Source organism: Lynx rufus, unplaced genomic scaffold (genome assembly GCF_022079265.1).
Source record: "Lynx rufus isolate CCGP_SWC_20201006 ecotype Redwood Valley unplaced genomic scaffold, mLynRuf1.p SCAF_12, whole genome shotgun sequence".
Lineage (NCBI taxonomy): Eukaryota > Metazoa > Chordata > Mammalia > Carnivora > Felidae > Lynx > Lynx rufus.
In genome coordinates, this window is record NW_025814826.1 from 35070341 (window position 1) to 35089134 (window position 18794).

An 18794-nucleotide genomic window follows, 5' to 3' on the forward strand; every position below is an offset into this window, starting at 1 on the left:
TCTTTTTTACTGAGAGAGAGCACACACGTGCAGAAGTGCTCTAGCGGAGTGGGCCAGAGGGAGGGAGAGAGAATCTTAAGGAGTCTCCATGCCCAGGGCAGAGCAAAGGCAGGGCTCACTCTCATGACCCTAAGATCACAACCTGAACTGAAATCAAGTTGGAGGCTTAAACTGACTGAGCCACCCAGATGCCCCTAAAAAGTCAATTCTTGGGGCGCCTGGGTGGCTCAGTCAGTTAAGCGTCCAATTTCGGCTCAGGTCATGATCTCACGGTCTGTGGGTTCGAGCCCTGCGTCGGGTTCTGTGCTGACAGCTTGGAGCCTGGAGCCTGCTTCAGATTCTGTGTCTCCCTCTTTCTCTGACCCTCCCCTGTTCATGCTCTCTCTCTCTCTGTCTCAAAAATAAATAAACGTTAAAAAAAATTTATAAAAAAAAAGTCAATTCTTAAGTGCTAAGATTTTTTAACTCCAGTGACCATAATCAATATATTAATTAATTATAATGTCCATGATTTTGGAGGAAAGATCCAATACATTTAATACCATTACAACATAATTTATTTCTTTTTAAATTTTTTTTAATGCTTATTCATTTTTGAGACACAGAGCGTGAGTGGGAGAGGGGCAGAGAGAAGGGGAGACACAGGATAGTTAGTAGGCTCCAGGCTCTGAACTGTGAGCACAGAACCCCTCCCAGGGCTCAAACCCACAACCATGACTTCCACAACTGTGAGATCATGACCTGAGCCAAAGTCGGACACTTAACCAACTGAGCCACCCAGGCACCCATAACATAATTTGTTTCTTACATCAGTTATTTGTATTAGATAAGACTATATAATACTCATCCCCATTGAAAATCTGTATTTTAACGGATATTCAGAGATTAGTGACTTATCAATCATCTAACCCTACATAACACATTTCTGGAATTTACTGGCTTAATACAAAACACTTTATTTAACTACCATTTCTGTTATTTTGCAATTTGGGATGGGTTCAGCTAAGCACTTCTGGGCTCATGTATGTATCTGTGTGCTGTGTGTCCTTAGCTAGAGTAACTTGTTTCTGCCCGGCACTAGAATTAAATGCATTGCCCCCCTCCAAAAAAAGGCAAAAGCAAGCCCAGAATCGAGGAACCGTTAAAGAGATTCTACCTCCATTTCTGGTTAGAAAGAGCTGCAGACATATGACAAAGCACATGATTAACAGGAAATAGTGAATGGTGGCTACAAATTTTAGAACGTGATAGGTATAGCTAAACAGTAGGAGACCGATTAACATTTAAGACTGGAAATATCTTCAATATTAGATTAGAAAGTTAGGCTTTTATTTGACTGCTAATGAGGGACCACCAAAGATTTTAGTTCAAGACAGTGACAGGTTCAGAGCTGACATACCTTTTGTCTCCATTTTTATATATTCCCATGAGTTAGAGAGCAAGCCTACCAGGTGGCCTCTTTGACCTTCTGGTATTGTTTTGCTACCTGAAATGCCATTCATTTCCAGAATTCCCTTTGACCTAGTAAGCCTCTGCTCAGTCATCAATAACTGTTTAGAAAACTTTCCCACTACCCACATCTCTATACATTTTGCACAAATGTTCCAGTGCTATTCCTAGCACTCACCCTGTTGCACGTCAATTGTTTTCTCCATTGAACTGTGAATGCTTCCAGGAACGAGAATGGGTTTCAACTTATTCCTCATGGCACAGGTAAGTATTTGCCTGGCATATGTAAAGGCATCCCATAAATGTTTACTGACTGAATCAACAACAGTAGGTGCAATGGCCAGTGGGGGAACAACTAACTTAGTTCTGTAAAGTCAAACTGCTATCAAATCGGCTTCAGAAGTCAGTCACCTAAAACGCAAAAATCATACAGAACAGCTTCAAAGGAAAAACTCATTCTTTCCCCAACAGCTACCACGAGGAATGATGTTTCCCTTTACGGCAAGTCTCGAGAGTTGCGCCCTAGATACCGTAAAAGGGAGGGAAGCCCTTGGGGAAGAAAATCAGGTTTCCCGCTTTGCGGCACCGTAAGGGCGGGAAAGTGCCCGGCTGTCGGTTGGAAGACGGGCGGGTGGGGGGATCATCGCCCCGCCCTCTCGGGCTGGACTTCCGCTCACCAAGGAGGCGTGTTCCGGGCTCTCCGACCCAGCTCTGGGCGCCGGTTAAGATCAAGGTTCCCGTCGCCGGTTCCATGGAGGCGCCGGTGGAGGCGGAAGTTGAAAATGGGGACGGCGACAGCAGCTGCGGGGACTTGTGCTTCATGGACAAAGGCCTGCGAAGGTAAAGGGTGCTGCTCAGCCAGAAGCAGCCTGCGCATTCCTCGGACGGCAGTTGTGGGTAGGTGGCTGCCTCGGTGCAGCGGAGGCGGCACAGCTTTACCCAGACCACACACAAATGCTGTCCGGCTTTCTCCCGCCTTAGAGCTGCAGAATTGCTCTGAAGTACCTCGTCCCACGAATTGTCCTTATTCCTTTCTACTTGGACTTCTGAGCAACCTGGAAACTGCCCTGCGACCTGACTCTACCAGCCTTTAACCGTCCTCCCTCCTTTACTGGTTCTCCTTGTTTTTCTAATTATTCTTTTTTTACTTGCTCTGTAATTGTTAGCATTCTCCGGTTCTGTCTTGTCTTTTCTGCTCCTCTTACTTTGACAAAAAGTGGCACTGTGGTATCTCTAGCAGCTGTGGAGCGAAGTTTTACTGCTCTTCATTAGTTTTGCCTCAATTCTCTACACCTGCATTCTAATTTCTCCTTTGCAGAACACTATGATATCTATATCCATATACTTTTTGAAAGTACTAAACATCATATTTAGCTAGTCGTTTCCCTCTTTCATGTAGCCCAAGTTTATGTATGACATACTAAGTTCTTCGTTCTGCTTTACTGACTGGTCCTTGCCTACCTTTTCGGTCTCCCCTCTTAACCATTTCTTCATTTTACTCTATGATTAGCCATACTGCGCTACTGGCAGTTAGTTCCATAGTAGGCTTCTCTGTGCTTTTGCACATGCTGTTCCTTTGTGGCATGCCCTGCCATATGCAGAACCTTGCTGCTGATAATTAAACCATCTTGTTCTGGATTCTGATCTAAAATTTGCTACAAGACCCCAAGGAGATGTTTTTTAAAGGAATATTTACATTTATATTTAATAATAGCTGTTATTTACTGGATGCCATTTATGTGTACATATTATATACGTTATCACTAATCCTCACAATTATTCTGCAAGAGGGCAATTTTATAAGTGACAGGAGGCTCAAAGGATCTAAACAGCTCTTCAGCTTCACGCAGCTTGTGAGTGGTTAAGTTCAAATTTAAACCCTATTTCTGTCTAATTTCAGGGTCTGCTTTTTCTCCTGTACCACATTATCTGCAAAGGACTAATTTCCAAAAACTAAAATGTGTCAGAAAATAAACGTACATCATTATGAGCATGTGTTAATAGCATAAGGCCTGGCACTAAATGATACCTCAGTAAATGACAGTAGCTAATTTTCTGCCACAAGTTATTAGGTGCTTCAGTCTGAATTCTAAGGGAGGAGCTGAATGATCTTATGGCATATTTAAAGTGTTTTTGTGTTTTAATTTTGAATTTGAAATTCTTGATGCTAATTTGGAAGCACACCAGAATCCCTTGTTTTTTATTTTACTCCCTGAGTACTAAACCTGAACTTTCACCAGTTAGGTTTCCTCTATGGTAGCTGCTACAGAACATAGAACAGATGCCTGTAACATTGTGTGTTCCTATTCCCAACTGTTCCTCCACCCAGCATCTCTGAACTATGTGCACTGTAGTTTTTATTCCTGGAATTACTATCTTCAGGAAAGGTTCTGGTAATAAATGGCAGTAATTGAGAGAATGAAGAGATGAGTTCTATTTAGAGAAGGTGCATTCCAAATTTATAGAAGGGAGGATGGACTTCACTAGAAATAGCACTAGAAATAGACTTTCACTACAGATAGCAATAACTAATGGTTTCTTTTGAAACCAACTACTTTCTTGGTTAAATAGCTGTCGCAAATGGTAAATAAGGCAAGATTTTAAACTCCAGTGCCAGATCTGGATTTATACTGCCTCAGGTAATAACTATAGGAACTTGGACAACTTATTTAATATCTGCAAACTTCAGTATCTTTATTCAGTATCTCAATACTGAGGATATTCAGTATTCTCGCAATACTGGTTGCTGAGAATTGTTGTGAGGGTTAAATGAAATGAAGAAACTGAGGGTTAGAGAGGTTAACTCACTTAAGTAATTTAGCAAAAGAAAATGGTAGAATGCAGATTTGAACTGGGGTATTATGATTCCAGGGCCTTTACAATTACAGCCTTCATTATATGCTGATGTATGTAGAAGCTAGAAATGCCTAGGGTCACTTGCCTCTGTTGAATGGATTTCTTGTTTATCTCTATGGTCCAAAATACTGATTAGTGGTCAGAAGCACTGTACCTTATGAGATATTAAAATGTTACCATAAGTAGGAAGGATTTCATTATAGAATGAGTAGAGCACATACTTATCATCTACATGGTATTTGGTTGATTTTAATTATTTGGTCATGATTTTAAAATCTGTTCCTTAATTATTTTTGATAACATATATTTTCTCTTGTAGCATATCAGAGTTATCTTTAGATTCAACCCTTCATGCCATCAATCTTCATTGCAATAACATCTCAAAAATTGAAGCCATTGATCATGTTTGGAATTTACAACACTTAGATCTGTCATCTAATCAAATAACTCAAATTGAAGGGCTAAATACACTGACAAAACTATGCACTTTAAATTTGTCCTGCAATATGATCACAAGAATAGAAGGTTTGTAAGTGATTTTCATGTGATACTTTGCATAAGAAAGATGATTTAAATGCTTTTCTTCTTCCCAAAAGAATGGAATAAAATATAAACCTTTGAAAACTGAGCCTAACTTTTACTACATAAAGAGTTTTCTTCAAGAAAAGTTATCAGTTTTTTAAGTATTTTGTAAAATGCCAATAAAATTGATTTCACTGCTATCTGACTGGATTTGCTTCAAACTGTCTGAAATAGCAATACTGTGTAGCTCTAAATAATTATTTTAATTCTATAAAGGCTTTATTTTATTTTATTTTATTTTATTTTATTTTATTTTATTTTAGGACTTGAAACACTAATTAATCTGACTAGATTGAATTTATCTTATAACCACATCAATGATCTTAGTGGTAAGTAGATAATCTTATATTTTCTATAATGCTGAATGTTTGCTACATGTGATGAATTAGGCTGAGCTCAGCATGCTGAAAACTGAATAATCCCATTTTTGACCAAAATATCATTTAGAGAGTGTACTTCAGTCATAATTCTTTTTTTTGGTGCCAAAGCTACAGCTAAAATAAAAAATAGGAACATAAACTAGGGTGCTCGGCAACAGAAAAAACTTGGATGGGAAAGACTTACTTTGGGAGAATAATAATGTTTTAATCATAAATAAGTAATATACTATCATATAATGAAGAATAGTTATAATAGAACTTTTTACAATGATGAAAATATTATATATTTGTGCTGTGTGGTATGACAACTAATAGCCAGATGTATCCTTTTGGAGCACTTAAAATGTGGCTAGTGCAGTGAGGAACTAAATTTGCAATTTAATTTTAACTTAATTTTAAAAAGCCATATGCGGCTAGTGCTAAGATATTGGACCATATGGGTATACAGCATTCTAAAGGCTATTGCGAATTGAAGATCAAATAAATTTTTTTCTTTTTGACTTTTAGCATGTCTACAAAGTTAAACATTGTTACCTACTTTTAATTGAGTAAAGTGATACACTGATAAAATGAACAAAGTTTCATGATTATTCTTAGAATTATCTGTTAGAACTGGCAGATTTCTTCTAATTATCTTCACAATTCTATCAGTATTTGAAACAATTTTATTCATGTGTTTATTTTTCTCCCAGTACTACAAAAATACTGCCCTATGCCAGGTATTTCATATACAGAAAATTAAAGAGAACCCTACCATTAAGCTGGAATGGCAAGAATATTTTAATTTTTTAATGTTTATTTATTTTTGAAAGAGAGAGAGAGAGACTGAGTACAAGTAGGGGAGGGGCAGGGAGAGAGGGAGACAGAAAATCCGAAGCAGGCTCCAGGCTCTGCACTGTCAGCACAGAGCCTGATACATGGCTCAAACCCACGAACTGTGTCATGACCTGACCTGAAGCTGGACAATTAACCAACTGGGCCACCCAGGTGCCTCAAGAATACTTTAATTTTTTAAAACCTTTTTTCCCTGGGATGCCTGAATGGCTCAGTCAGTTGAACATCCCACTCTTGATTTCACCTCAGGTCATGATCCCAGGGTCTTGAGATAGAACCCTGGGTTGGGCATGAAGCCTACTTGAGATTCCCTCTTTCTCTCCCACTGCCCCTCTCTCCTGCTTGCTCTCTCTTTTTCTCTCTCCAAAAAAAAAAAAATTAAAAAATAAACGTTTTTTCCCAAAGATGTGAAAATATTAGAATTGAGTATTAATCCTAGCTTTGTCACTGCTACATGCTGTTGAGCAAAGTATATTATTACTATTTAGATGCAGTTTCCTTATCTGAAGAATGTGACTCTTGGATAAGATTTGCTCATTCATTCACTCAACAAATATTTATTGAAGATCACTGTATCACATACTGTTCTATAGTGATGAAAAACAACAACAACAAATAGATTAGGTTCTGGTCATAGGGCTTACATTGTAGTGAGGAAGAAAAACAAAAAATATGATTATGTCAACCCCTTGAAAATAAGCAAAAGATTTGAGCAGACGCTTCCCCAAGAGGATATCCAAATGGCAAATAAGCACATGAAAAATATATGTATATATTTAGCATCCTTAGTGATTAAGAAAATGCAAATTACAATTGTAATCAGATCTACTTCATACCTGCTAGAATAGATAGTTTTAAAAACTTACAGTACAAAAGACTGGTGAGATTGTATAGCAGCTAGAACTTGCATACACTGTGGGGAGAACTGAAATGATACAACTATTTTGGAAAACAGTTTGAAGGTTTCTTATAATCTTAAAACATAACACTCACCATATAATCATGCAGTCCTTCTAGGTATTTACCTAAGAGAAATGAAAACATGTCTATTCAAAACCCTGTACATGAATGTTTATATGATTATATAGCTGTTTATATAATGATGTTTATATGATTCTTTATAATCTCCCCAAACTGGAAACAATCTATACGTTTACCACTTAGTAAACAGTAAACAAATAATAAACAAATTGTGATTCATCCACATGATGGAATATGCTTGGGAGCAAAAAGGAATGAACTATTGATACATGCAGTCATATGGATAAATCTAAAAAGAAATAGGCTAAGTGCAGGGAGTAAGACACAGAAGGTTGCACTGTATGATTTCATTTATATGGCATTCTGACAAAGGCAAGTTTTAGTGGCAGAAATTAGATCATTAGTTGCCAGGGGTTGAAAATGGGAACAGAGACATGTTGATTGGAGGGATGGAAATGTTCTGCGTCTTATTATAGTAGTGGTTATACAACTGTATATGCTTGTTAGAATACATTGATTCACCTAAAAAGGGTGTGTTTTAGTGACTTCATATCAGATTGTAAGAAGGAGTATGAAGAAAATATAGGGAACCATGTAAGTTCTAATGGATAATTCTTAGAATGATAATATTTTATGTGTTCAATAAATAAAGGCACTTTATATAAGAGCATGCAAAAACAGTAAGGCCCCTCACCTTCAAGCCTGTCCTGATAAGAGAACAGAAAGAAGGGTAATGTGCTAGAGCATAGTAATGAGGGGTTAATGTGCTAAGAAAAGAGATGAGAAAGTAGGCAAAGGCCAGATCACAGCTTCATACTCAGGGTAAAAGTTTGCATATTATTCTAGGTGCAATAGGAAGCCATAGGAGGGCTTTAAACAAGTAAGTGATATATACGTGTTTTTAAAGGATCACTTTGGTTGCTGAGTAAGAATGAATGTTAGAAGGATAGGAGTGGAAGTCAAGTGATTGGTTAGGAGAGACTTGGACTAAGGTGGAAATAGTGTAGAGGAGCAAATGGATATATTTTGGGGGTAGAGTTCATAGGATTTGCTGATGGATTGAGATAAGGAAATGAAGAAAAAAGGAATCAAAGGTAATTAGCTGTGAGTTTTTTCTGTAGTTACAGGCAGATGATGGTACTATGTGGGAAAGATTGAGGGAAAAACTAGAGTTGAGGGGGTGAGACATAAGGATTCTGTCTTAAATTTGAGAACCCTATTAGACATATGTGTTTATGTATTTGTATAACGTGCAGTTTAGAGATTGGGAATCATAGTTGGAGTTGTAGATTTGGCACATCAATGGTATTTGTAACCATGAAACTGTAGGACATCCTGGATAGCATATGAATAGAAAAGGCAGACCAGGAATGAGCCTTTAAAATTGAAAAGTAAGAGGAACATAAAGTTAAAACATGAGAGGAAGAACCAGTAACGTGGAACAAGGACTTAGAAACGTCACAGGAAATTACGAAGAAATGCTGAGTACTTACAAGAACGCATGACAGAAAATCTGATCTTGTAGAGAGTTGTCAGAGAAGACTTTTCTGAGGACATGAGGGATGAGTTGAAGTTAGTGATGAGGACTGTGAACAAAAGAAGAGGCAGCCCTGTAAGAAACAGAAGTAGAAGTTAGCCCAGTAAAGATGGAGAAGAGTATACCAGTCAGGTTGAAGAAATTGAAGGAAAAAAAAAAAGGTGGGTAAAGTTGAATCTATATATGGAGAGTACTAAACCAAGCAAAATTGTATATAAGACCTCAGGAGGAACAATATAGAGTACATCTCTGAATGGTCTTTCCAAAAGAAGGGAGACTAGGGCATTCATTCACTGACAGTCCCCCTTCTGTTGAGAATATCCCTGGAGGTTTTAACTCCCTTACATTTCCAGGCTGCACCTTTGCCCAAAAGCTCCATTTTGAAGGGAGCTCTGAGGCAAGAAAAGAGAAACATGAAGTGCTCCAGGGAGACACTGGCAGTGTACATGGCCTCATTCATCACAGCTGCAGCTCAAGTCCGAGGCTGGTCAATGAGAATGGTACCAGGCAGCAGTCGCCTCTGCTGCAAACCTAGTTCCTAACATTACCATACTCTAGGTGCACTCATGTAAGAATTAGTACCAGGGAACGAAATTAAATGGGTGCTATTTGTATTTTATGCTCAAACCAACAAAATTGAAGGATATTGCAGTGCTTGCTTATGTCTACTAATCAAAAATATGTATTGATCGAGAGCCTTAAGTCATGCCTTTATGCTTCTCATATAAGTACATAACATTGGCCTTGGGAGGTACATTGTTGTGTTTGAAGAAAACCAGAGACCTCCAGGCTAGGGCCTCAAAGAGATGCTAAACCTGTGTTCCTTCAAAACAGAAATTGACTTTACGGATACCTTATTTATTAGCTGTAGCTATATGCAGAGTCTTATTAATGCTGCTCCTTTGTCTCGAAATCTAACCCATGTAAAAATTATTTTTTAATTAGTTCTTGGAAAAATGACTTTGATGGTATCAAAAAATTTGTTTTTTTTCCCCCCGTACTCCAGGTTTGATCCCCCTTCATGGAATTAAACATAAACTCAGATATATTGACTTACATAGTAATTGTATAGATAGTATCCATCACTTACTTCAGTGTATGGTAGGATTGCACTTCTTGACTAATCTCATTTTGGAGACAAATGGAGAAGATAACCCTGTCTGTCGTGTACCAGGTATGAGCAATTAATTTAATACTTTTTGTAATAGTTAATATTCAAAGATCCTTTATTTGCAGCAACTGGTGTTGATGACCTCCTTTTATTTGTCTTAAGATTTGCAACTTTTTAGTACATGTTTGGAAAAAACCATAATCGCAAATAATTTTTAAGACAAATTGCCATTAAAAGAACACAGGATGAACAGATAAGTAATTCTATATAGACAGCTTTATGCTTGATAAGTGAATGCCTCAAAATTAAATTATGTTACGTTATATTCTTACAGTATAATGCTGTGCAGGCATAAAAAAATAAAAAACAGAATCTTTAGCTACTGGTATGCACTTATCTCCAAGATACACTGTTAAGAGAAAGAAAAGCAAGCCGATTACAAAACATTGCAAATAATAGGTTGCCATTTGTATGCAAAGGGTAACGTGTGTATTTGCTGAGTATATATGTAAAATATTTAGAAGGCTACACCAAAAACTGGTAACAATGCCTAACTCCGGTATTAAGTAGCTGGAGGTCAGGAAATGCAGAAATAGTGGAAAGGGTAGCTGCAAATCAGGAAATGTTAGGAAAATTTTTTCCTGTATACTTTTTAAATTTTATCTGTGAATGTGTTAAATAATTAATAAATAAATGATTTTTGTAAGAAAGAAAGCTTAAACTGAATATGATATATAGAAGACACTGCTGAAATGCCATTTGAGCTAATTCAGAATCCCTGAAAGCTGGCAAATACAAAGCAGACCAGACTGCAGTTTATAGAACTCACTAATCTCAAGTTGCTTAACCAAGCAATAAGATGACAAATGTAGAATATGAATATATATTCTAAAGATCTGTTTGGGTAGAAGTTGGCTATAGAGTTGGCTCCATTCTGTTATTAATATGCAACTGTATGAAGGCTTTTCCCAGAATGGAAACCTGTTTTGATAATTTTACTTCAGACAAGAATATAATAGATTTGAGATGAACTGTTTTCCTCAGGCGATATGATATAGTCTTCCTAACAATCAGGATAGTGAACTTCAGTTTTCTTTTCTTGAAAGAAAACCTTATTGCTAAAACAACTTTATTTTTTCTCTACTTACCCAAGTTGGATTTTTTCTTAACAGTTTGTCTTAAGAGTCTCTAGTTCCTACAGTTTGAACCTTTGTTTTTCACTTTATTTGACGAGGTATTATAACATGATTGCCATCCCCCTAGAATTGAAGGGATACTTATTACTAAAATTACTTAATTTCCCTTCAAAATTTCTAGTATTAATTTGCCAGACCTCCTTCTTTATTTTGGAGTTTTTCCAACCATTTCATTGCCCTTTGTTTAAAATTATGGTTAAGTAAAATTAAAGTGTTTCTTTTAGCCGAAACACAAATTAATGGTGATTTATCAGATTTCTCATATTTAATTGTACTTAGCGAAAATAAACATATTCTTGAATAGTTGATACATTGCCTATCTTAATCTTAGTTATATGTAATTTAAGGGGGACAGTTGGGGATGTTTAATTGTACTAATGCTTGAGGCTTCATTAGCAAAATTCTGGATTTCTGGTTGTTACCCACATTACCTGATTTATATTTATACTAATCATATTACAAATAAAAGACATGTTTGGCTTTCTGTTCAGAATAAACTGTTACTTGGGAATGCAAGCTGGTGCAGCCACTCTGGAAAACAGTATGGAAGTTCCTCAAAAAACTAAAAATAGAACTACCCTACGACCCAGCAATTGCACTACTAGGCATTTATCCAAGGGATACAGGTGTGCTGTTTTGAAGGGACACATGCACCCCCATGTTTATAGCAGCACTATCAACAATAGCCAAAGTATGGAAAGAGCCCAAATGTCCACTGATGGATGAATGGATAAAGAAGATGTGGTATATATATACAATGGAGTATTACTCGGCAATCAAAAAGAATGACATCTTGCCATTTGCAACTATGTGGATGGAACTGGAGGGTATTATGCTAAGTGAAATTAGTCAGAGAAAGACAAAAATCATAGGACTTCACTCATATGAAGACTTTAAGAGACAAAACAGATGAACATAAGGGAAGGGAAACAAAAATAATATAAAAACAAGGAGGGGGACAAAGCATAAGAGACTTATAAATATGGAGAACAAACTGAGGGTTACGGGAGGGGTTGTGGGAGGAGGGATGGCTAAATGGGTAAGGGGCACTAAGGAATCTACTCCTGAAATCATTGTTGTACTATATGGTAACTAATTTGCATGTAAATTTTAAAAAATAAAAAAACAAGTTAAAAAAAAAGAATAAATTGTTACTGGTATCATGCAGATATAACTTTAAAGCAATTTTTTGAAAGATAAATCCAGCAATGGTGATTTTTAACTTTCTGAACTTCACCAGGAGGATTTTGTGGGATGGGTGGTGGGTACTGTTTGTTTGTTTTGTATTTAATGATTACATACTAGAGAAGGACCAAGGAGCTTTTATTACAAGTTTATTTGTTGCATTCCAGGACTAATTTTATCATTTAGATGATATATCTGGTAGCTGATAAATTTACTGTATTCTAGAAATAACTAACTTTTTAATGCCTGACTTTTCACTTTGAATATGTTGTTTCCAAGGGTACAGAGCAATTCTGCTCCAGACGTTGCCACAGCTTAGAATCCTAGATTGCAAGAACATATTTGGTGAGCCAGTAAATTTGTCAAAAATAAATTCATCACGCCTACAGTGCTTAGAAGGTCTTTTGGATAACTTATTTTCTTCAGATTCTCCACTAAATATAAGTGAAGATGAGGTATGGTATTGTTTTTTTTTTTTTAATATGAAAGATAACTTCAAATTTTGACTAATAATATAAATTTAAAAGATTTTGGTTTGTTTCTGTATCATAGATAATTGATAGTATGCCAGTGGTAACACCACCCATCGATGAGATAGTTCCCTTGGATCAGTTTGCATCACCAACAGATACTGGTTTGACATCCTTTATATCTGTGTGTCCATCTTCTGAGCCGGAGAAAGTTAATCATGAAAACAATTTTAATAATGACATGAAACTTCAGAAAATAGATGATCAAATTTTACAGCTTCTCAATGACGTAACTATTTTTCCTATTTTTCTAAGCAGTGTGTTTGTTGAAAAAAATAGTTAAGAATATGTAAAATAAAGATACCATACAAGCTAACCAACCAGAAACACTTTACAGTTAACATATTGGTATGTATGTATTTTTTTCCTTTGCAGAAATAGGATTTGTAATAATAGTTTTATAATAGTAGTAGTAGAAAAAGGTAACACAATTTTTTCACTCATTTTCCTTTTTGTCCTTCAAATGTTTATTATGTAATTCCTTTGTTCTGCTGTACTTCATATTATTTCCACCCACCCACCTTTTATTTCAACCCTAAATAACCTCAGAACTCTTGGACTCAATGTTTATTATCATACAGGATATGTGAATTTCTTTATTATCTATTATCCTCTATTATCTAATTGCCTCTATTTTGTTCACTTGTTTAATGATCAGAACCACTTCTAGAACTTAGAGCTGAATGACAAGTGAATTTACATAGTTCCTGCTTCAGTTTCTGTTTACAGCAGACCCTCACCAGATTAATCTCTACTTTCCTGAGATATTCTTTTTTTACCCCTACTACTGGTACCCTGGCTTTTAGAATATTTGAACTATGTGGATGAACTACAATTCCTAGATTTATTTTTGTTCGGGTCTCCAACCCTTGCTCTAGCATTCTTGGCTATGATCTACAATAGCAGCTGTTTTCTTAAATATCACACCTCCCAGAATGCAGTAGATTATTACTTAACCCCTACCTGGATGTATGGTAGAAATACTGTGGTACAGCCCAAAGAGGCTATTAGTCAAAAGTCTGTTTGACCTAGATATTTGTAATTAAATTTTAATCAAAATTTTTTCCTCCAAGTGAGGTGGGTGTGGGGAGTAGAAAACGCTAATGGACTTATGGTTCAAAAGATTTTTAATAATTCTGAATTGTTATCATACTTAAAATACTAACAGTGCTTCAGTAAACAAGAGATCTACCTTAGGTCAGTGAATTAATAAGGCTGTAAGGATTTTGTTTGCCAGAAATCTCTAGAGATTTCATTTGGGCCACATAGGTAGATCATAATAGAACTGGGACAACAATGCCAGCCTATACATTCTTTGATATTGTTGATAACATGTCACTGAGCTTTCAGACGTCTCCATTTCCTCAGATTTCATCGTACATCTTTTCTAATGGTTGACTCTTCTACCAATGTCAGAACTTAGATTTAAGTTGAGTAACTTAAATATGAAGTGAACTTTTGCGGCTTTTCTTATGCCATCCTCCTTTCATTTTCACAACAATCCAATCAAGTAGATAGGGATTAACATATCATTCTTATTTTATGAAAAAGAAACTTGGGACTTGAAGCATCCTTATTAGTAAGAGAATTGAGCTTCAGACCCAAATCTCTAATAACCAGTCTGGTATTCTCTCCACCATCATGCTTTTTACTCAGTTATGGTGACAGTTCTTCCTACCTTGTAACCAAAAATAGGACTCTAGCTAACAGGGGGAAAAAGCATGACTCATTGCTCCACATATTAAAAACAAAATTAGGTAAATAACTTCTTATCTGCTAACCTACCTGGTGTGGAAGGTAAACGTAAAATTTTAATTTCAGTTGATGTATACACTCTTATTTCAAAAGTAGTAATTTATAAGTGAAGTCATTAAATTACTGAAAATGTGTTATACTACAATGATACTTTTAACTATGGGACTTAGAATTATTATACTGATTTTGAGAGTTCTCTGTGAAGACTTTTGTCTTTTAGTTTTTCCCTATCATTTTATGATGAAATTTTCAAATTTAGAGCAAACTTGAAAGAATTTATTAGTGAATACCAGTATACCCACCAACTAGATTCCGCCACCAACATTTTACTTTACTTATTTCATCATATATCTATCCATTTATTTATTTATCAAACTGTCTTATGACATGGGGCACCTGGGTGGATCAGTCAGTTGAGCATCTGACTCTTGGTTTAAGCTCAGGTCATGATCCCAGGGGTGTGGGATCGAGCCCCACGTCGGGCTCCCTGCCGAGCATGGAGCCTGCTTAAGATTCTCTTCTACCCCTCTCCCTTGCTTGGATGTGTGCTCTCTCTCTCTCTCTCTTTCAAATAAAAAAAATTAAATTTTGAAAAAGTACCTTATGACACATTTCAAAGTAAATTACGTGTATTGGTATACTTCCCCCAAAACACTTAAGCATTGGTATACTTCCCCCAAAATAACTAACTATAGAGTTCAGTATTTTTTTTAACCATCATCTCTTTTGATGTAAAATATAGATGTGTGTTTTCCCTGAATTGACAGTATATATATATCTGTTACCCAAACTTCTAAGAAGATAAACATTACCGTGCTCAGCATTACCCCTTCTCACTGTCTTCTGATCCCCCAAGGCAATCACTTTTCTCACTTTTTCATCATAGATTATTGAATGCTTCTTCCAGAACCTAATATAAATGCAGTCATACAGTATATATACTCTTTTGTGTAAGGTCTCTTTCACTCAGCATAACTTTTTTTTTTTTCTTAGTGTTTATTTATTTTTGAGAGAGAGAGAGAGAGAGAGACTGAGACAGAGCACAAGCAGGGAAGGGGCAAAGAGAGAGAGAGACACAGAATCTGAAGCATGCTCCAGCCTCTGAGCTGTCAGCACAGAGCCCAACATGGGGCTTGAACTCAAGAATGGTGAGATCATGACCTGATCTGAAGTCGATCGTTTAACCCACTGAGCCACCCAGGCACCCCACACTCAGCATAACTTTGAAATCATTCTATATATGTCTTTCTATTATTTAGATCTTTTTCATTGCTCTCAGCAGTAGTTTTAGTATACAAGTTTTGCATATCTTTTATTAAATTTATTCCTAAATGTTTTATGTTTTACAGTATCACAAATCAAACAGTTTTTGTGGTTTCAGATCCCATGATTGCTGCTTATTTGTGAAATATAATTTATATTTATACACACACACACACACACACACACACACACATATAGCGCTTGGGTCCTGTGACCTTGCTAAATTTACTTATTAGTTCTAGTACTTGTTTTTATATTCCTGGTGATTTTCTACATAAATGATCATATGGAGACAGTTTTCTTTCTTCTCTGATCTTTATGCTGTTCCTTTTTGCTTTGTTGCAAGAGCTAGGATCTCCATTGCAATACTGATGATAAATAGAGTGGGCACTTTCGCCTTGTTTCTCATCTTAGGAGAGCCTTCGATATTTCACAATTCAGTATGATGTTAGTCTTATGTTTTTCATAGTTGCCCTTTTATCAAATTAAGGAGTTTACTTCTGTCCCAAATTTGCTGAGTTTTCTGATGTTGATATTTTTTTGTCAAATGCTTTTTCTGATCTTATGGTTTTCTTTTTTACATAATAGTGTAAATTACATTGATTAATTTCCAAGTGTTAAACAAACATTGCATTTTTTAAATAAACCTCATTTAATTATGATATAGGATCCTTTTGTATATTCTTGGATTTAGTTTCTAATCAATGTTTTATGAGGGTTTTACATATTTGCTCGTGAGGAATATTTCTTTTTACTTTAATTGTAGCATGAGGATTTGTGTCTTCTCTCTCTCTCCCTCTCTCTCTTATTTCATGTATTTTTTTTTCTTGGTCAGTTTACCAAGGGTTTTGTTTTTCTTTACAAAAATCAGTTTTGTTAGTTTTTCTTAAGTTTATTTATTTGAGAGAGAGAGAGAGAGCGAGCAAGGAAGGGGCAGAGAGAGAGACAGAGTATCCCAAGCAGGCTCAGCGCTGTCAGCCCAGAGCCCGATGCTGGGCTTGATCCTGTGAACCATGAGACCATGACCAGAGCTGAAATCAAGAGACACTCAACCAACTGAGCCACCCAGGTGCCCCAGTTTTGTTAATTTTATCTGCTTTCTGTTTTCTGTATTATTGATTCCTACATTTTTTTATTTCTTCTATTTACTTTTGAGTATACCCTTCATTTTTCAGCTCTTTTTTTCCCTTTTTTTTTTAACTTAAATTTTGGTTAATTAACGTAGTGCAGTATTGGTTTCAGGAATAGAATTCAGTGATTCATCACCTGCATACAACACTCAATGCTCATCACAAGTTCCCTTATTAGTATCCATGACCCATCTAGGCCCTCTCCCACCCACCTCCCTCTGTCAACCCGTAGTTTGTTCTCTGTCATTAAGACTCTCTTGTGGTTTATTTCCCTCCCTTCTCTCCCCCTTCCATATGTTCATCTGTTTTGTTTCTTAAATTCCACAAATGAGTGAGATCATATGGTATTCATCGTTTCTCTGATTGACTTATTTTGCTTAGCATAATACATTCTAACTCCAGCCACCTTGTTGCAAATGGCAAGATTTCATTCTTTTTGATGTCTGAGTAATATTGCATTGAATATATATATACCACCTCTTTATCTATTCATTAGTCAGTAGACATTTGGTCTCTCCATAGTTTGGCTATTGTTGATAATGCTGCTATAAATATCCGAGTCGTGTGTGTGTGTGTCCTTTGGGTAAATACCTAATAGTCCCATTGCTGGATTGTAGAGTAGTTCTATTTTTAGTTTCTTGAGGAACCTTCATACTGTTCTTCAGCGTGGCCGCACCAGTTTGCATTCCCACCAACAGTATAAGAGAGCTCCCCTTTCTCTGCATCCCCCTAATACCTGATGTTTCTTTTTTTAATTTTTAATTTTTTAATTTACATCCCAATTAGTATATAGTGCAACAGTGATTTCAGGAGTAGATTCCTTAATGCCCCTTACCCATTTAGCCCATCCCCCTTCCAGCAACCCTCTGTTTGTTCTCCATATTTAAGAGTCTCTTATGCTTTGTTCCCCTCCTTGTTTTTATATTATTTTTGCTTCCCTTCCCTTATGTTCATCTGTTCTGTGTCTTAAAGCCCTCATATGAGTTAAGTCATATGATTTTTGTCTTTCTCTGACTAACGTCACTTAGCATAATACCCTCTAGTTGCATCCACGTAGTTGCAAATGGCAAGATGTCATTCTTTTTGATTGCCAAGTAATACTCCATTGTATATATATACCACATCTTCTTTATCCATTCATCCATCGATGGACATTTGGGCTCTTTCCATACTTTGGCTATTGTCGATAGTGCTGCCACAAACATGGGGGTGCATGTGTCCCTTCAAAACGGCGCACCTGTATCCCTTGGATAAATGCCTAGTAGTGCAATTGCTGGGTCATAGGGTAGTTCTATTTTTAATTTTTTGAGGAACCTCTATACTGTTTTCCAGAGTGGCTGCACTGGTTTGCATTCCCACCAGCAATGCAAAAGAGATCCTCTTTCTCCACATCCTCGCCAACGTCTATTGTTGCCTTGAGTTGTTAACGTTAGCCATTCTGACAGGTGTGAGGTGGTATCTCACTGTGGTTTTGATTTGTATTTCCCTGATGATGAATGATGTTGAGCATCTTTTCATGTGTCTGTTAGCCACCTGGATGTCTTTGGAAAATTGTCTATTCATGTCTTCTGCCCATTTCTTACTAGGTTATTTGTTTTTGGGTGTTGCATTTGGGTGTTGTTTGTAAGTTTTTTACAGATTTTGGATACTAACCCTTTATTAGATTTGTCTTTCACAGATACCTTCTCGAATTCTGTAGACTGCCTTTTAGTTTTGTTGATTGTTTCCTTTGCCGTGCAGAAGCTTATCTTGATTAAGTCCCAATAGTTGACATTTGCTTTCCTTTCCCTTGCCTTCGGCGATGTGTCTGCTAAGAAGTTGCTGTAGCCGAGGTCAAAGAGGTTGCTGCCTGTGTTCTCCTCTAGGATTTTAATGGTTTCCTGTCTCACATTTAGGTCTTTCATCACATTTAGGTCTTATTTATGTGTATGGTGTAAGAAAGTGGTCCATGGGCACCTGGGTGGCTCAGTTGGTTAGACGTCCTACTCTTGATTTTGGCTCAGGT

The 18794-nt window shown here is 36.6% G+C and overlaps 1 protein-coding gene across 2 annotated transcripts in view; it reads left to right on the forward strand.

Moving 5' to 3' along the window:
- The first annotated feature begins 2221 nt into the window (after positions 1-2221).
- LRRCC1 (leucine rich repeat and coiled-coil centrosomal protein 1) overlaps positions 2222-18794 on the forward strand; it is a 47388-nt gene continuing 30815 nt past the window's right edge. Inside the window, exons 1-6 of one of the 2 annotated variants that reach the window (XM_047074086.1) lie at positions 2222-2289; positions 4625-4830; positions 5151-5216; positions 9626-9793; positions 12391-12566; positions 12664-12870. In XM_047074086.1, the coding sequence (XP_046930042.1) occupies positions 2270-2289; positions 4625-4830; positions 5151-5216; positions 9626-9793; positions 12391-12566; positions 12664-12870 (843 nt within the window). In that variant the 5' untranslated portion in view covers positions 2222-2269. Of the gene's footprint in view, positions 2290-4624; positions 4831-5150; positions 5217-9625; positions 9794-12390; positions 12567-12663; positions 12871-18794 lie in introns of those variants that run through there. The other variant, XM_047074088.1, reaches the window with a different exon arrangement.